The 16,704-nt window shown below is 48.3% G+C and overlaps 1 protein-coding gene across 1 annotated transcript in view; it reads left to right on the plus strand.

The window, feature by feature from the left end:
- LFNG (LFNG O-fucosylpeptide 3-beta-N-acetylglucosaminyltransferase) overlaps positions 1–16,704 on the plus strand; it is a 29,434-nt gene that overhangs the window by 1,967 nt on the left and 10,763 nt on the right. Inside the window, exon 2 of the mRNA XM_078664989.1 lies at positions 16,433–16,481. Within this exon, the coding sequence (XP_078521115.1) occupies positions 16,433–16,481 (49 nt within the window). The remainder of the gene's footprint in view (positions 1–16,432; positions 16,482–16,704) is intronic.

A 16,704-nucleotide genomic window follows, 5' to 3' on the forward strand; every position in this document is an offset into this window, starting at 1 on the left:
CCCCACCCCCACTGGAACCGCAGCCCGGATTCAATGACAGGATTAAAGGCATTTTTTCCCCTTCAGGGAAACTCGTATTCGGTTGCTCCCATCCCGTGGCGCCCCCTCCCCTCCACTACAATCCCCCACCAGCGAGTGCACTGGGCTCCAGAGACAATGGAGTCTGCCACGGGAAGCGCCTTGAGTACAGCGCTTCATAAATCTCAGCAAAGACTGGTTAAAATGACCATTCATGCCCATATCCCCAGAGAGGGCACGAATCCTTAAAATCCGATTTTGCATAGCCTGGCCGGCAGAGTAGTGTCCCTTGCCGCTTGGGTGGACTTGAGGGACAATACGTGATAAGGTAATTGGCCAACAAGTGCGTGCCTCCGAGTGCTGATTGTTTTAATCCCACATTGAATTTGGGACCACATGAAGAGCAGCTCTGAAGATAGAGGCCCCTGCGGTGATGGTGACAGCGCTTGATGCTAAGAAGTTTGCAAGATTTTCCAGCTCAAGTCGCTTTATCAGAATTTAGTCCGTGGGGTGTATCGGCAGTCTTCCTGATAAATAGGAGACGATGCTCCCGGGGTAGCTATTTGCCCAGGATCACACCATGCGCCGGGTACACTGTCTTGGAACTCTCGTTTTTCTAGTCCTACGGGTAGCATCGTCACCGGAGCACATCGCCTAAGTGCAGGTAATGCAGAGGCTGTGAGGCATTGTGTGAGCCACAAGTCAACGTGTTAGTTTTAAAACGTGGTAAAAACCACTGACCCCAGAGTGTTTGGTGCAGAAAGTGAGAACAGACTGGTTTCCACAGAAGCCCGTAGTGAATGCTTAAGATGCGGGTCATGCCTCGCACTCCTCCAGCCATCCTCCCCCATCATGGGTGAATGCATCGGGCCTGGTCCCAGCGATGGGTAACTCACGGCGCATTAATGAGGCGCAGTGTTTGGCAGGCAGATGCCTGTTTATTCCCTCCCCCCTTTCTCCGCAGATTGCGGGTGCGGTGCAGCATGAAATGCGATTTGTGTCGCTGTGCTGGGCCTGTCAGCCGGGGAACAAGGGCAGGCCTCCTTTGCATAATGGGCTGCTCCAAGGGGTGGGGGCCTGTTCTCATGGTGGCGCCCCAGAGAAAAGCATGTGCTGATGTCGCCCCCTCCCTTCCTTGGCTTACCAGACATGCTAATCAGTTGTTTATTTGGATCTGCATTCAGAATCCTTATGCTGCGTGTATTCGGGGGTCTCTAGTCTTCCATCATGGGGGTGCTGTACAGACAGTGTCTCATGTCAGTTATTGGCAACCAGTGTATGGCTCGATCACACTGAACAAGATGATGGGTTTCCAGTAATTGTGTGCGATTTGAGGAACTATGCTATGCCTCTTGGCGCTATAAATTCAGCGCTTCAAGTGAACGTGGATATGTCATATCTCCATGGAACTTGTCCCTAACTGCGACCAGGGCTTGTGGCCAGCTTGCGTCTGCCTTCGCGGAGCAGGTTTCTAGTCCATAGTTTCCAGAACAAGTTGCTATCTCTGACATGCCTTTGCTGAGGCAGACCCTCTTTGATTGGTCCATCAAAAGACTGGGCCTTAAGTGGCAAAGCAGAATGCCCTTTACCAGGGTGCACAACATTCCAGGCTAATACATGATGTAAGCCTCACATGTCAGACGTGCCTGCGCGGTGGAGGCCTGGTAGAGACTCTGAGCCAGACACTAGAAGGCTAAAGCGATGGCCGACCCCACTGAGGTGGCGCCAGTAAGTACTGTGTCAGGAGGGGAAGCGCGGGACCAGTACGTCACATCCTGGCTGCTGCACATCCCTCTGCAATGAGACTCCCTTGCCCTGTACCCTGCAGCCCCATTTGTTGGTCAGGTGCAGCTGAAGGTTTTGAAATTGACCCTGCATCTGTAAGTTATGAGATGTGTGCACGCCTTCCAGATGCCAGTCACAGAGCGCCTTCTGATCTGTTGTATTTGTTTGGGGAGCTACGGGTGCCAATCTACCCTGGCATGTCTATCAGGGCGCCACGGGGACCCTTTGTACGGATGTAGCCGTGCTTGATTTCCCCACCAGACCAACCTGCAAACCCCACCCACCTCCAAAGCCTGCTCACTGACCACAAATAAAGGGAACCCTCCTCCGACCAGCCCCATGGCCTCTTTTACGAGTGCCATCCGTCCAGACGAAGGGGGAAGGGGCCTAGGACAGAAGAGATGTTCGTGCATCCCAAGTGACATCCATGGGAAGGCGCTGGTGCTTTCTTCGAGGTGCTTTTTGTCTCGCCCGTGTCCGCCCGGGATGTTTGAGTTCCCAGAGGCCGAGCCTGTGCTCTCACGCTGTCCCCAAGCGCAGGCTAACAAAGCCCCCTTTCTCCGGCCCAGAGAAAGGCTTCCCAGCCCTTGTGTGGGGGGCTTTCCATGGGAACGCGGGAGCCGCAGCCGCTGCGTCCAGGTCAGGTTGCCTAGAGATGGGGGCGGCGAAGCCAGGGGGGTCCGGGCCGGCGTGGGCCTCCGCTCCCCGGCTCCTTTGACAGCCTTTTCAGTGACACCCCAAGTGCCGCCACTTGACGGACAGCCGTTTGAGAGGAAGCTGATGTTGACGGAACTCCCCGTGGTTCTAAACCGAGGGGCTCTCCGAGGAGGCTGTGGGAATGGACGCTTCCCACCCTGACCTGTCCGGCCGAGCCGCGAGATCAGTCTTCGCTCGAGAAGGTGCCCTGACAGCCTTTGTTGGCTTCTGGGCGACCAGGCATTCTTCTGGGCGACATTGTATTTGCTTCTGAAATCTCCCTGGCCCAGGACTCGGGAACTAAAGGCCGTGGTATGTGGAGATTTTAGTTGAGACACACTCAGGCCTTAGGTGGCTTCCCGCTCCGTTCTACTGCGTCCGTCCCGGCTTAGATCAGCGCTTTTCAATGAAGTGAAAATCGTGGCCTGTTCGATCCCATTGGATTGCCCCTACACCCCCAGAGGCTAGCCTTAGCCACTCCCCTGGCCTGTACTGACCCTGCTGTAAGCCTGTCCTGGGCTCCAGGTGTTGTGGTAAGTTTCATGGTCAGATAAACATGGTCTTCCTGTCCAAACCCAGTTATTCAGAATGTGAAATCGACCTCACACTTTAAATGTGTCCAAACGCCTTGGTCCACCTGTCGGCCGAGAATACATTTTAACATCCAGTCTACGAACCTTAAAAAAAAGATGATATTTGATCAGTCCTGCTCTTACGACCCCGACCCTTTATACTTATACGTATCCAGTAACTGCTGCAGCCGCCCCTGTGTGTGTAATCCAGCCGGACAGGCCTCATCTGTACACTGCAGCTGCATTATGGGAGCCCAGTTAGGCACCCAGCAATGGACGGCCCTCATCACAGCTGCCTCTGGGTACACTGGGGCAAGGGTTGCATGGAGTCAGAGCCCAGCTGTAGGCAAGTCTGTCCCACACTCCACTGAACACTACCACAGATGGAGCACGGACAGTCCGCATCTGTACCCCACATTGAGGGAGCCCATCAATGGACGCCCCTCATCCCAGCTTCCTCTGGGTACACTGGGGCAAGGGTTGTATGGGGTCAGATCCGGGATAACCCCAACCTCTACCACCACCCACCTGTCGCTCCACAGTGTTGTGAGGACCACGGCAGGCCACAGGATGAGTCCAGACAGGTTTTAGTGTTGAATAGTCCATACTCTCGGACCGTAACCATCTTCCACTCTGTAGAACACACCCAATGCGCTGGGGAGCCTCCACCACAAGCTGGCAGTGCACCCCTGCTCCAGCACCACCAGATGGAAGGCCCCACCACTGGACAGCACTCTGCGATAAAAACAAGCCGTGTTTGTTTTAGAAGCCAGGTGGGCCTTGTGTGCACCTATCAGTGGTGCTATGACTAGTGCAACAGGTGACCTTTTCCAGGAAGAAGAGAAGGACAGTCTTTGAATATCCTTCCGGTGTAAACTGTGAGGGCCAGTATTTTGTGCTGCTAGAAGAGCCCACGTCTGGGCATACCGTGCTCACTAGGCCACTGGAGTCAAGCTATCCTGGCTGAAGACGGCTGATAGCCAGATACCGGTCCTAGGATGCTTGATTCCGGTCCAGGAAAAACATGGCTTGGCAGTTCGGGCTGGACTGTTCCCATGAGGCACAAGGTCAAGACTGATTTGCATATGGCCATGTCTGAATTGGGGTGGCTTGGTGAGCAAAATAACGATGGATTAAACCCAGATCTGTGACTGGGGGTGAATGTTCTGCCATTGTGCAACATTCCTTCCATCATCTTGTGTGTTTTGCTAGAAGAGAGCCCAGCAGGTATAATCCCATCCCTCTGTTCTCAGCCTCCCATCATCGCACACCTTTAGGGGATTGCATGTCACACTCCCCTCATGGGTCCTGCCAGGACCTCCCTCGGTCTGAGGCTTTTGATGGGGGGTGGAGGTCTTCTGTACCCTTGTAGTGGTTGAGGGTGGCGTGGATCGGTTGCCATAGCGACTCTAAGCCATAGGTGTATTGTTACCCCCCTGTAAGGACACCCTTGATAGCAGTGGTGCGAGGGCTGGTGCACGCCGCCCTAATAATGAATGCAGGACCTTGTGTTGAGGAGGCCATTTTCTTCCGGGATAGGCCTCTATGCGCCTTGGACCGGGCCGAGCATGTTCCCCATTGTTTTTGCTCTGTATTATTTTGTCAACAGAAAATCTTTCAAAACGCGAGTTTGTGCCAAAGCTGGAGGGCGCGGCGCCATTTACAGTAAACCTGCCGCGCTTGTGGATAGTAAATACTCCGGCGTTTACCGTGCAGCCTCTTCCGCCCACCCCACCTTGAAAACGGGCCCCCACCCTCGGCGCGCTTTGAGCGCTGTTTGGCAACCAGCCGGGAAGTGTAAATTGTTTCTACAGCGCGGCGACGGGCTCCCGGCTTGGGATAACAGCCCTCAGTGATGCCAGCCGCAGACAAAGGCCTGCTGGTGGGCAGTGCCGGGGAAGAATAGCCATTGTCCGGAGGGGCCCTTCCTCCGCGCACACCCCGGCTCCTACTTCCTGTGTCCGCCGGGCCATTGTTTCTAGCACGACTAATTATAGCCTCGCTCGTCTACGGTGGCCCTTCGGTGACATCTCTAGCAGGGTGAATGTGAAGAGGTCAACAGAGCTGATGCCTGTTCTAGTCATATGGTCTACATGGTGGGGATAGCTCCCGGCGGCAGCGTAACTACGTTCCTTACCAATCGTGCAGCGGGTGCAGTGCACCCGGGAACGAGTTATAGGTACATCACACCCTATTTGCATTTTTTTTGTTGGTTGCTTTATACAGCGCGAATTCCTTCAGCATTTGTGGTGTGAAAGGATTATAGCTGTTATTTGCTGCCAGCAGAAGGTGGGCGCTTTTTCCTTGTGTGCAGTATCACCAGGGCCCCTGCAATTATGCGGCAGCGGCTGCCCAGAAATGAAAGAGTTATTGCACAAGACAAGGAAGCACTATTTGTCATGATTCCAGCAACTGCATATATAATTATAGATGGGTAACAGTGAATTACGGTGATGTTTTTCGCCAAGGGGTTCTGAGCGACATAAAATAGACAACTAGTTGTCTATGACGTCACTTATGATAGAAGCTCTACAAAATAAAAGGCATTATTCCATTGGCCCTGATTAGTACCAATGACATCCTTGCAGCGTGGGCAGTCCTACGGTCTGGTGATGTAAATGGGCATATGCACTTTTATTTGAAAAGGAAAGCACATGCTGCAGCTATATGTGTTGCTTCCATGCAATGGTGTTGAAAAGAGGCCTGTTTACACTAAATTCTTCAAAGTTGAAAAGGGGGGTGGCCTCCCGGGCTTCGGTGTACCGTCGCTGTGGCAATATGTCCATGTGACATATGTTCAGCCGAACCTCTGCTTTGATGAGACCCCTCAAATAACGCATGGTTAAAATAAATATATGTGAAGTCACTTCAGCAGTTCATGGGGTGCTTTGGGGAGCAAGGCACCCCTCGCGTTCCCTCCCCGGCCTAGGCACGGCTCTCCCTGTGGGTGTGCGGGCGTGCCTTCTGCCAACATGCCCCTGACGTGCTGCTCTGTGTACAGTCAACAGAGCCCACGCTGCCGCCGGCGAGTTTACACTCCAAACACAGGTTCCAGGCTGGGCAGAACTGGTTGGGAGCACTCCTGGCCGTGCTCGGGTGAACGGGAAGCACCTGTGCGGGCCCCGCCTCCCCCTGTCGTGTGCGGCGGAGCAGGTTTGGGGAGTCTGGGGTCAGCTGCCAGTGAGTTTACACAAGGTGCGTGTGCGAGGGCCGCTGTGTCGGCTTTGAGGCAAGGCAGCTCGGATGAAAGACATGCGAGGGGCTAGGGGTGTGGGGGGATAGGAGGGCTCCCTTGATGGAAGACAACACCCCCCACACCGCCTTCAGTACATTCTTCCGGGCTCCCCACTTCTGGGTGATCTAAGTCCGTGTTTCACCAAGATTTGTTTATAATGCTCCCGTGGACACTGCGGTCCGTTATCTAATAAAGGACCGCGGTAACCCCCTTCAGGGCACCGTAGACCGCGCCATTGCAATGGTGCCATCTGCTGGCCAGTCAGAGCAGGGACAGATGAGTGGAACCTGCTTCCTGGTTATTGATGAACATGGCGACCGACTTACCTCCCTTGGACCACAACTGCTGAGCAAGGCTTTCCGAGTAGACCTGGTGTTAAAGGCTGAGCCAGAGAAACATTGCTTTATAATTAAAGGCAGTTAAGCGAGAGGGAAAACACAAATGCAAACATAAAATAAAAAAAATCCCCAACATGTAAAAAAGTTACTGGCTATGACGACATACCCAGAGGCTTATTCAGCAATTCAGATAATTAACATCTGAGGAGGTTTTTTTTTTCTGCAGAGCACCCAACGCGTTATTACCCACATAAACTGTAACATTTTGCAGTAGCCACAGAGGGCGCTTCGTGCGGCTCTCTCAATGACCCCTTACCCTCCTTTACATGTCAGGGGTCACCAGCGAGAGAGCCAGCCGAAACTCAACCGACCAGTTTCCTCAACCTTGCGCCTCTAGTTTGAATTTCCCGCTGGGCGAGTGGACAGGTTAGACGGGCTACCCATGGCGTGTGGGCCGAGAGTGACTTGGAAGCTGGAACTGGTTTCATTCCTGCCTCAGGCGACACCTCCCGCAGCGAACGCACACCCCTGAACCAAACCTCCCTCCCTCTGCTTCATGATTTAAAGAACCAAACTTGCCACCCAAACTGGCTGGACTGCAAACGACTCCGTACGTTTAAGCTAACTGACAGCAGCTTTGGGTAGCTGTGCAAGAAAGGTATCCTTAGAATTGGCTCATTTAATTTTCTTTTAAGTACAAGTGCACCAAAATATGCCTCGGAGGAAGCACTGTGCATAAACTTTACTGATGTAATCTTTGCCTACAGCTCAGCTTCTCTGTTAATTAGGACATATTGTTGCCTACTGGGGACAGTTGCACGTCTAGGGGCCTTTGTAATTGAGCGAAACAACCTGTCCTCTTACTCGTTAATTTTACATTCTCCATCTACTGTCGGTGCATAGGCGCCCCCTGCTGCAGAGTAAGAAGCACAGTAGTTTCCTTTAGAACCCTTATCATATGCTATATACCTAGGCCCACTGGAATTATGCGGCATGGTTTACTAAATTATGCAGCACGTTTTACGATATTATGACCTCGTTATTTTGTCGTTTTTTCAGGTTAACACTGCACGGGCAAAGGTTTCACCTTGTTTGAACCAGCCGAACACCCAAATACAGCAGTAAGCAATAGAAAGAAGACCAGTCAACCTTTGGGAAGGGCCTTCCACTGCACAGCAACACATGTTGCAGCGTTTTTAGTAGCGTTTGATTGGTTTGATCTAGAAACACATTTTCTGTTCAATCTGCAGATTATGCTGCTGATGATGAATTGGGTGGCAAATCAGCAATTATGCCAAACACAGTGGCCACAAATTGCATAATTCCATTGCCGTGGCTATACATTAATTTGCGAGGATGTGGTGTTTCTGCACATGCGGTTTACCGCACTGACCCATGCTGATCAGAATTAAAGCCCTGTTTTCTCACATTTTTGTTGATGCAGCCTTTTCGACAAGCCATACACTTGGCCCAGCAGGATTTTTAAGCAACTGACCCCAACATACCGAGTAACTATGCTTACATGCTATAAAGGTGATACATTTGTGACTTCAACGGTGTCAAAACTTGGTTGCTAGGAGCTGCCATCCAAAATGTAAGCTCTAAAAATGAAAAAGCACGCGCCTCTGTTGCAAACGAGTTATCAGCTGATTTTGGAGGTGGCTTAGGCGTCGTTTCCTCTTGAGACCGAAGTGGCACAGTGTGCGCTCGCTTCCTGTCTTTCGTGACTCACTGTGGGGGTGGGGGGCCTTGATATTTGTAGTGTAAATAACTACAAATGATTTGAATAAATAGTAAGTTTATTCCATATAAAGAAGCACTCCTGCATACAGCCGAAGTCTCCAGGAACTCCGTGGTAACTGACAAAGATTACAGTTAAGAACAAGCATATACATACAGTTCACTGTATGTATATGCTTGTTCTTAACTGTAATCTTTGTCAGTTACCACGGAGTTCCTGGAGACTTCGGCTGTATGCAGGAGTGCTTCTTTATATGGAATAAACTTACTATTTATTCAAATCATTTGTAGTTATTTACACTACAATTTGGCGACGAGGGACGGAGCATTGAACCTTCCTAGAAGCATTTCCTGCTTAATTTTATGCTATTTACGCATTTTTGACCAAATTTACATCGGAACTTATAAAAGTTTCTTAATACATTCTTGTTTCCTGTACCTGGAAAAGAAGCGACGGACAACCTTCAGCGACGCTCTGCATTTCAGAAGGAGGATTTCATTTGTTTTTTTTCAAATGCGTTGATGGATGCGCGTTTTCGTTTCCTCCTGTGTGCTCTTCACGCCTGAAACAGAAGCCACGGCTGTTTCTTTTCCATACGCGGAAACATTGAAACGCTTCTTTCCATTGGTTGTCCTGTTTCTTCTGAAACTGAAGAGGTGACTTTGTTTTCCTCACCCGACAGTCCCGTTTTACAGTTTAAAACAACGAAGATTTCAACCAAGAGGAAATCGGACTAAATGGAAAGCGAGGGAAGCGCATAGAGATCGGAGTTACAGAACAGACTAAGTTAACCTTCATTTATACACATGAAAACGCTCTTTCTTCAAGAAATCTTTTGACTTAATTTTTTTTCAACATTTCAAATATTCACTTCCCATCGTTATTTTGATAGTACGCTTGTTAGTGTGAATTATTATTTTTTTCTTATTTTATTTTACTTACTTTATCCACCATGTGTGCTCAAGGTTATACTCTTTCCCCACCACAAAGTTATTGGTCAGCTGGTAGGTCTCCTTGTATGCAGTGGATAGAGTGGAAAGCTTACTTCTTGAATTATATTGAGACATTGGATGCAAATGGTAAGATGAAAGCTCCTAAAAAAAAAGGAATTTTTTTACACTCTTTGGGACCTGAAGGACTAAAAGCCTTCAATCAACTTCCTGCTTCGCAAGCAAGTGGAGATATGAATGTATTTGATAAAGCTTTATATGATTTTGATAAGTATTGTTCTCCCAAAGTGTGCATAGGAATTTCTAGATTTAAGTTTTTTCAAAGAAAACAGTTGAGTGATGAAACAGTAGATAACTTTATCTCATCTCTGAAAACATTAGCCCTTGATTGTAAATTTGGAAATTTACAAGAAGATTTCATAAGAGATCAAGTAGTCATGCATTCTAAAAATGAGACCATACAGGAAAGGCTTTGGATTAATGGGGATGAAAATTTAGATTTTGTTTTATCCATTGTTAGAAAAGCTGAACTTTCCTGTAGAAGTGCATTACAAGTTAAAGGGGAAGATGTTTCAATTAGTAAAAGCATTGTTGCAAAAATTAACCATAAATACGATAGTAAAAATAAGGACGCATTTAAAAAGAAACAAATATTTTCTTCCAAAGGGAATTCTGAAGTTCCAAAGAACAACCTTAAATGTTTTAGGTGCAATAGCAAGTCACATTTAGCAAATGACAAGAGTTGTCCTGGTTTGAGACAGAAATGTGCCAATTGTGGTTTAAAAGGACATTTCACCTCTGCTTGTAGAAGAGGTAATGCCAATCAGAAAGTCAAATGCATTGAGTTAAGTGAGAATAGTGATGATGAAGACTATACTGATGATTCCAATGACTGTCTTTTTGTGTTAAACATAAAAGATTCTGCAGTTCTAAATGTAAATGACCATACCATCAAGAAGAAGCCATTATGTGACATGGTTATTGGAGGGGTAAAGATCAATATATATGCAGATTCAGGATCACCTTATTCTATAGTATGTGAATCTGTCTGGAGAAAGCTATTTGCACCAAGACTAGGTAGTCATTTGGAAGAAAGTGATATCAGTCCTGAAGGATATTCTGGTGGGAGAATAGATATTTTAGGGTTCAGAACTCTAGTTTTTAGATTCAAAAATAGAAAATGCATTGCGAAATTGTATGTTTCAAAAAAAGGTCCTTCAGTTCTTAGCTGGTTTGATTGCGGTAAACTTGATATTGTCCTTGATCCTAATAGCCCAAATCCTGTGATGTTGATTGATGAGCAAAATGGCATTTCCTCGCTCATGTTAAAAAAATTTCCTAATGTGTTTTCTAAAGGCATTGGGAAGTTAACCGACTTTAAGCATGAAATTCGTTTGAAGGATAATGCTTGTCCAAAAATACATAAAGCTCGCAATATTCCCTTTGCTGTCAGAGAGGAAGTTAAAAATGAATTAAATGCCTTGGTAGAAGGTGGCATAATAGAAAGAATAGAGTCATCAGAATGGGTTTCGCCTATAGTGGTTGCTAGACGAGCTAATGGCAAAGTGAGATTATGCATTGACCTTCGCCATCTTAACAATAATATTATTGTAGACCAGTTTCCTCTTCCTCGTATCTCTGAGATGTTATCTGTAGTTGGAGGATCTAATATTTTTTCAACCATCGATTTATCTGCTGCCTACCACCAGATAGAATTGAATGAGAAGAGCAAGGATTTAACTGCATTCATTACGCTTTTTGGGTGTTTCAGGTTCAACAGGATGCCTTTTGGTTTGGCGTCCGCAGCAGCCATCTTTCAAAGGGTCATGCAAGACATTTTAAAAGACTGTAAAAATGCCATTTGCTTTCAAGACGATATTTTGGTCTTCAATGATGACAAGGACAAACACATTACTGCCTTAGAAGAAGTTTTGAATGCTATTAATGAACATGGTCTTACCATTAAGCATGAGAAATGCAAATTTGGTGTACATTCTGTAAATTATCTGGGTCATGAACTATGTGCAGAGGGTGTCAAGCCGAAACCTTCACTGCCTCATTTATGCTTCCTTGAAGAGAAGCACAAGTGAAGCCACACGCTGGCCCAACATATAGAGCAGTGATGAAGCAGAACTTGAGCCAGTCTCATGTCAGAGTTGTCCTAGTTTCTGCCATTGAAGGGCCTTTGACAGGAGCATCTACTACTCGCCATTTGCTGATGATCTGGCATCCTGCTTTTCTTCATTTACTCATTTAATTTTCCACCCAGGGGTCCACTTGTCCTTCCTTTCAGGTACCTGAGGAAGACTGGAGAGAGGCAGCAATAGAGGGTCTAATATTGTAATTTGGGCCTTTGGTGGGATGCCTCACTGGACGTTCCCCTGTCCAATAGCGGGACCTTTAGAGCGTGAGCGAGAAGGGGCCAGTGCTTCAGAGCCCAAACTGCACATCTATAACTACTGGCTGAAAATGAGCCTCTAAAGGCGGAAACCTCTGAAGATGTCACGTGTCTTGTGGTGTGGAGCAAAGCCACTTGTGCAGTGTTTTGCTGGGCATCCAGAGACCTGCCCCTTTTCCCTGCCTGCCATATCCCTTTTGCCATTTTCTCCATCTCCTCATCTGTGGCCTACCATGGGAGACAGTATAACAGACCGCCTGGCCCGATCCCACAAGATCTTACAGGCAGTAGTATGGGAAGTGGTGTTTAGAAAAGGGGTTCCTTGTCTTCGTAGCACCTTTCCACCAGCACACAGAATGTAATCCTGACTGCTACTAAAGATCTAATGTCAACCAGTGTCATGTGATGCCCAGGTCACTACATCTCGAAGCACAAATACCTCCATGTCTGGGGTTCATGCCGTGCCTTCTTATTCTGTGAAAGTTTTCATCACAGGATAGTGAGACCAAGAGCCTCAAAGTTTGTAGACTTGGTTTCTACAGAGCTTTCTCGGATGTCTGTGGACATCATTCCAGCAGCTGTCTCAGTGGCCAATGACATGAGACACAATTGCGACATGCCTTTAGTTCTACTTGGTGGTTTGACCGGCCTCACTGTCCTCTTGCCACTTCTTCCACAGCACGAGGACTGCACGTCACCATCCCTTCCTTCCCTTCAGGGGCTACATCTGAGCTGGGAGAGTGTGGCTGCCACAAATGGAATTTGGTGATGATCACTTCAATAATTTATGTGGAAAAGTGTGGTGCATAACTTTAAATATATTGAACTTTTTTCAGCCATAGGACATTTTGAGCATACTGCCGATTGCCCACTTCTACCTGGGGCACATACCATGAGATGGTGTTCTCTGTGGTGATACACATGATCTAACTTTTGGACCAACGATGTGTATGATTGAACCTTCTAAACGTAAGCTACGTAGTGTTCAACTTGGGTATTGTTGGCCTCATGCAGGAGACTGGATGACACTGGTTTGTGGTGGCGGTCTGGAGCTCCCTCATTCCTCCCCACAGAACTTAGTGGCTGCCAGGTGTGCCAGCTTGTGGGACAGGCACTCATTTATGGGAACTTTGTATTCATCACCAGTCACTGAAAGTGCTTCTATTCTAATATGCAAGATCCACCATACTCTTAGTAATGTGGATTTTGTTAGTCCAACTATTCTTGTTCCAATTCAATGCTGCTATGAGTTGCCTAACATAAACACATATGTTATTGGTTATGTGTAATTGTGTATGGAAAGAACTAGCCCCCTTCTCCCCTGGTATCCTCGACCCCCTCAGAGCTACGATGGATCCTCGCTGACCCCACAGTACTTACTGGCCACCATCCAAGCGCGGGATAGAGACCCCACGTGGAAGAAATGCAGACGCATACAAACGTGAGGTGGGGGAGTAGGGCCGTCATTGTTTGGCTTGAATTGAATTTCCTGCCTAGGTTCCTGCAGGGAGGCAGGAAGGGGGCGCGAAGGGGGCCTGGAGAGCTAAGATAGCTCTAATAAGGTGGCCGTGTGCAGGCCGGGCCCTTCCTGCCCAGCAAGGAGGCAGGCGGGCAGGCTGCGGCCTTCCTGAGCCTCCTTCCAAGGGGTGAGGCGGCCCTTCCTGCGAGTGTGAGCAGGGCGCTTCTCCAGGCCAGAAACTGTCCTATTGTCTCCTCTGTCCGGGCGGTGGCGACACGGATGGGACAATCTGTACCAGAAGAATTTCACTGCAGGACCATAACAAACAAGACGCTTTAATCTATTTATATCCTGAAAACAGAAGACATGGATCAGAGGCGTACTATTTTCAGAGCATGGGCCACAAGGCAGATGCTCCTCTGTCTTAAGCTACAAATTAGTAATTTTCCTGTTGTCCTATCCGCTGGGCTCTTCCTAAGGTCCATCGGAACCAGGCATGTTCCAGTGGAAGTCAAACACTTAAGCAGAATTGCAAATGGCCAGTTTTCCTTTGGCTCATTGTATGGAAGTTTCGTCTGTTTCTAAGCTCTGCCAAGTTTGACAGATAACCAAGTGTGGCACTGAAATGCAAGCAATTTGGCCAGGATCACACACTGAGTATAGCAGAGAAGCTAGGTTTTGGAACTCTGTGTAGGTCAGCAACTTAACGAGTAGAAACGATACAGAATTTGAGGCTCTTGAAGGAATGAGTGATTTAGATATATTGTGCCCTTCTATTTTCATTTCATATATCTCACTAAAGCAGAGGCCATTTCACTCTCGCACTCATTTTCGCCTCTCGGTTAAACGCTTTTCTTTTTTTGGCCAAGTATTTTTTTAATCTTAATTCGTGTATCCACCTTCCTTACCCTACGTTTTTTTTTATATTTTGAAGCATGAGCTGTGAAGAGGACCCTTTATTCAACTCGGTCACGATTTTTTTGTTTTTTTTTGTTTTTTTTGCTCTGGGGTTCAGGGCTGCGAATTGGAAAGAAAAGCCTTTCAAGCCTGGGACACGAGCGCCCTTATCCAGCCGCCTCTTTATGCCCCAACCTCTCGGAGTTAACCAGGCCAGCTGTATGCTAATGAGGGCGGGCGCATTCAGCTTAACTCTGCTGCTTTGAGGAAAGTCAGCCAAAAGGACGTAACCTTTTGTTGGAGGGAAAGAAAACTCATTGCACAGCACCCCCTCGGTTAAAGAGCCGTAACAAAAAGCCGCCTTTTGTAAGGCAGCAGGCTCGAGTGCGGCTGTAATTTATCTTCCCAAGGCATTTCTTTTTTGTGTTCTGTAGTTTTTGTCCCTACCTGGAGCAGCTGCCTCACCCCTTTGTCATGCTTTATTTGCACCCTGATGGCCGAGATTATTCATTTTTGTATTATTTTTTTTGTAGGCCACCTTCTCCCTCCTTCCCCAAGGCACACAAAATCCACAGCAAACAGACATGACCACAAAGACAGCCGACATCTGCCTGGAATTAGCTGAGTAAATAAGAGGGTGATGCCATAGGCAGGTGGGCCAGGTAGAGAGCTCTGCGGTTGGCGCAGGGAGGGAGCGTGGGGTCCTTGTGGAGGCTCACCAGTAATTCTGGTACTTGGCAGAGGTGGCAGGCCTATCAGGAATGGCAGCACGACCGACCCCGGCCGTGCCCAAGCCATGCAGCCCCTCATCAGCACATTGTCGCAGATTCTGGCTATGACTAAGTTCCCAAAATACTCTGGTAGGAATTCCACTTTCAGTCAGTCAACTTTTTTATTTATCAGTTGCAGCTTCTGTATTTTGGATATTTATATATGTGCATTGTGTGTGTGCTTTATCTTTATGAAGGGAAAAAAACAATGTACATTCTATTGGTTATAGAAAAACCTATAGACTGCAATCGTCAGCAGTTCCACGGTTGAATTGGAAGTTTCTTTATACGACGTCATGCAACGTCATCAATTGCATCCATAATCTACATGACAAAATTCCAAATCTGCAAGATGGCTGAGCAAGTTAAAGCCGATTTCATACATTTGCAGTGACCTGTAGGTCACATAATGGAATCCCAGCTAGGCTCTTTCGCCCTTCATCCTTCCGAGGTCGGTAAATTAACTACTATTTGAAACGTGGCGATAGGAACATTTTACTGCGCTTAGAAACAGCAGAGGTGCTGTATAAACACAAATTTTTATAACAAAGCCCAGCTGCTGTTTCCAGCGAGGGCGGTCTGCTGTAGTGAAGTCGGGCTAACTCCGACACGTGTCTGCCCCAGCCCGTCCATCCTGTCAGACACGTGGCTGTGCGGAGTTGCTGTACGGCCCAGTCGCCCTGTTCCGGGGCCTTGTTTTGATGCCCGGAGTCCGCGCCTTCCTCGCCCTTTCCTCTCTTCGGCCGGCAGGTGGCGCTCGCGGCCCAGCTGCAGCCTGGCAGGTCGTCTGAGGTAGATCCCGTGCCAGAGATAAGCGGCAGCTGTGGCCTGACCTTCGGCTAAACAAACACGTTCAGTGTGATAGGAGACGGCCCGCCAGGCGCGGGGCCCACGGCGCGCCCGGCCTCGCCGTCTAAAGGCGTGAAACCCAAGCCCGGGCCTTTAATGTGTAATAACGCGGTGTGAATAACCCGGCCCAGCTCTTATTCATCGCGCGCATTAGACGCGCTTCAGCCGGGGCGCGCGCTGCTGTTTGCCGCGTGCACAGTTAACCGTGCGCTGGGCATGAGGCCGCGTGGACTCGCTGTCAGCCGGACGCGTCAGTTTTTTGCACCAGAGTTTACCTGCTGAAATTATCATTTTTTTGTGACTACACCTTTGGTGGAGTTGGGGGGTCCATGAAGGCTACCTTAGTTAAAGACGCGCGCTCCCAGAAACGGGCCAGTTGCAACTGAACGATTGGTCAGATAAATTTGAGTGTATGTTTTAGGTGATTGCTTGGTGTCCAACACGAGTCCACGAGGGTCGGATGCGTGCCAGATTTATGATAGATGCTCATGCTATGGGTATAAACTTCATTTCATTAGCACAGTAGGTTACCCGGAAATGGGTTGGACCTATGTTGGACATCGTTGGTGTAGCTGGCCATGCAATGGTTTAAGGCAGAGAGGCATTATACGCAGGGGTGGCTTGGCTCATTCAGTTGATTTATCCATTTTACTTCATTTAGTGCTGAGGGTGTAAGAGCATGTTTATGGCCAGATGGTTAAAACGTCTTTTTTTAATCTTTCAGACTTTCATTTTCACTGATGGGGATGACGAGGAGCTGAAGAAGCAGACGGGTAAGTAAGCTGTGGTGTGGTGACCTGCAAATATTGACTTGTATGTGAAACCTCTCCAAGGCCACCTAGGGTGTGAGGCATTTTGCCTAATTATCTAGCAGGGCAGGGCTCTTCCAAGGGACCCTGAAGCAGGTGCTGCCAAGGGACACTAGGCCTGTCCTGGGCACAGGAGTGGAGTTGGAAATGCCAATGGCAGCCTGCTTTCACACCCTAGGGCAGCCTT

The sequence above is a fragment of the Lissotriton helveticus genome, chromosome 10 (assembly GCF_964261635.1).
Source record: "Lissotriton helveticus chromosome 10, aLisHel1.1, whole genome shotgun sequence".
Classification (NCBI taxonomy): Eukaryota; Metazoa; Chordata; class Amphibia; order Caudata; family Salamandridae; genus Lissotriton; species Lissotriton helveticus.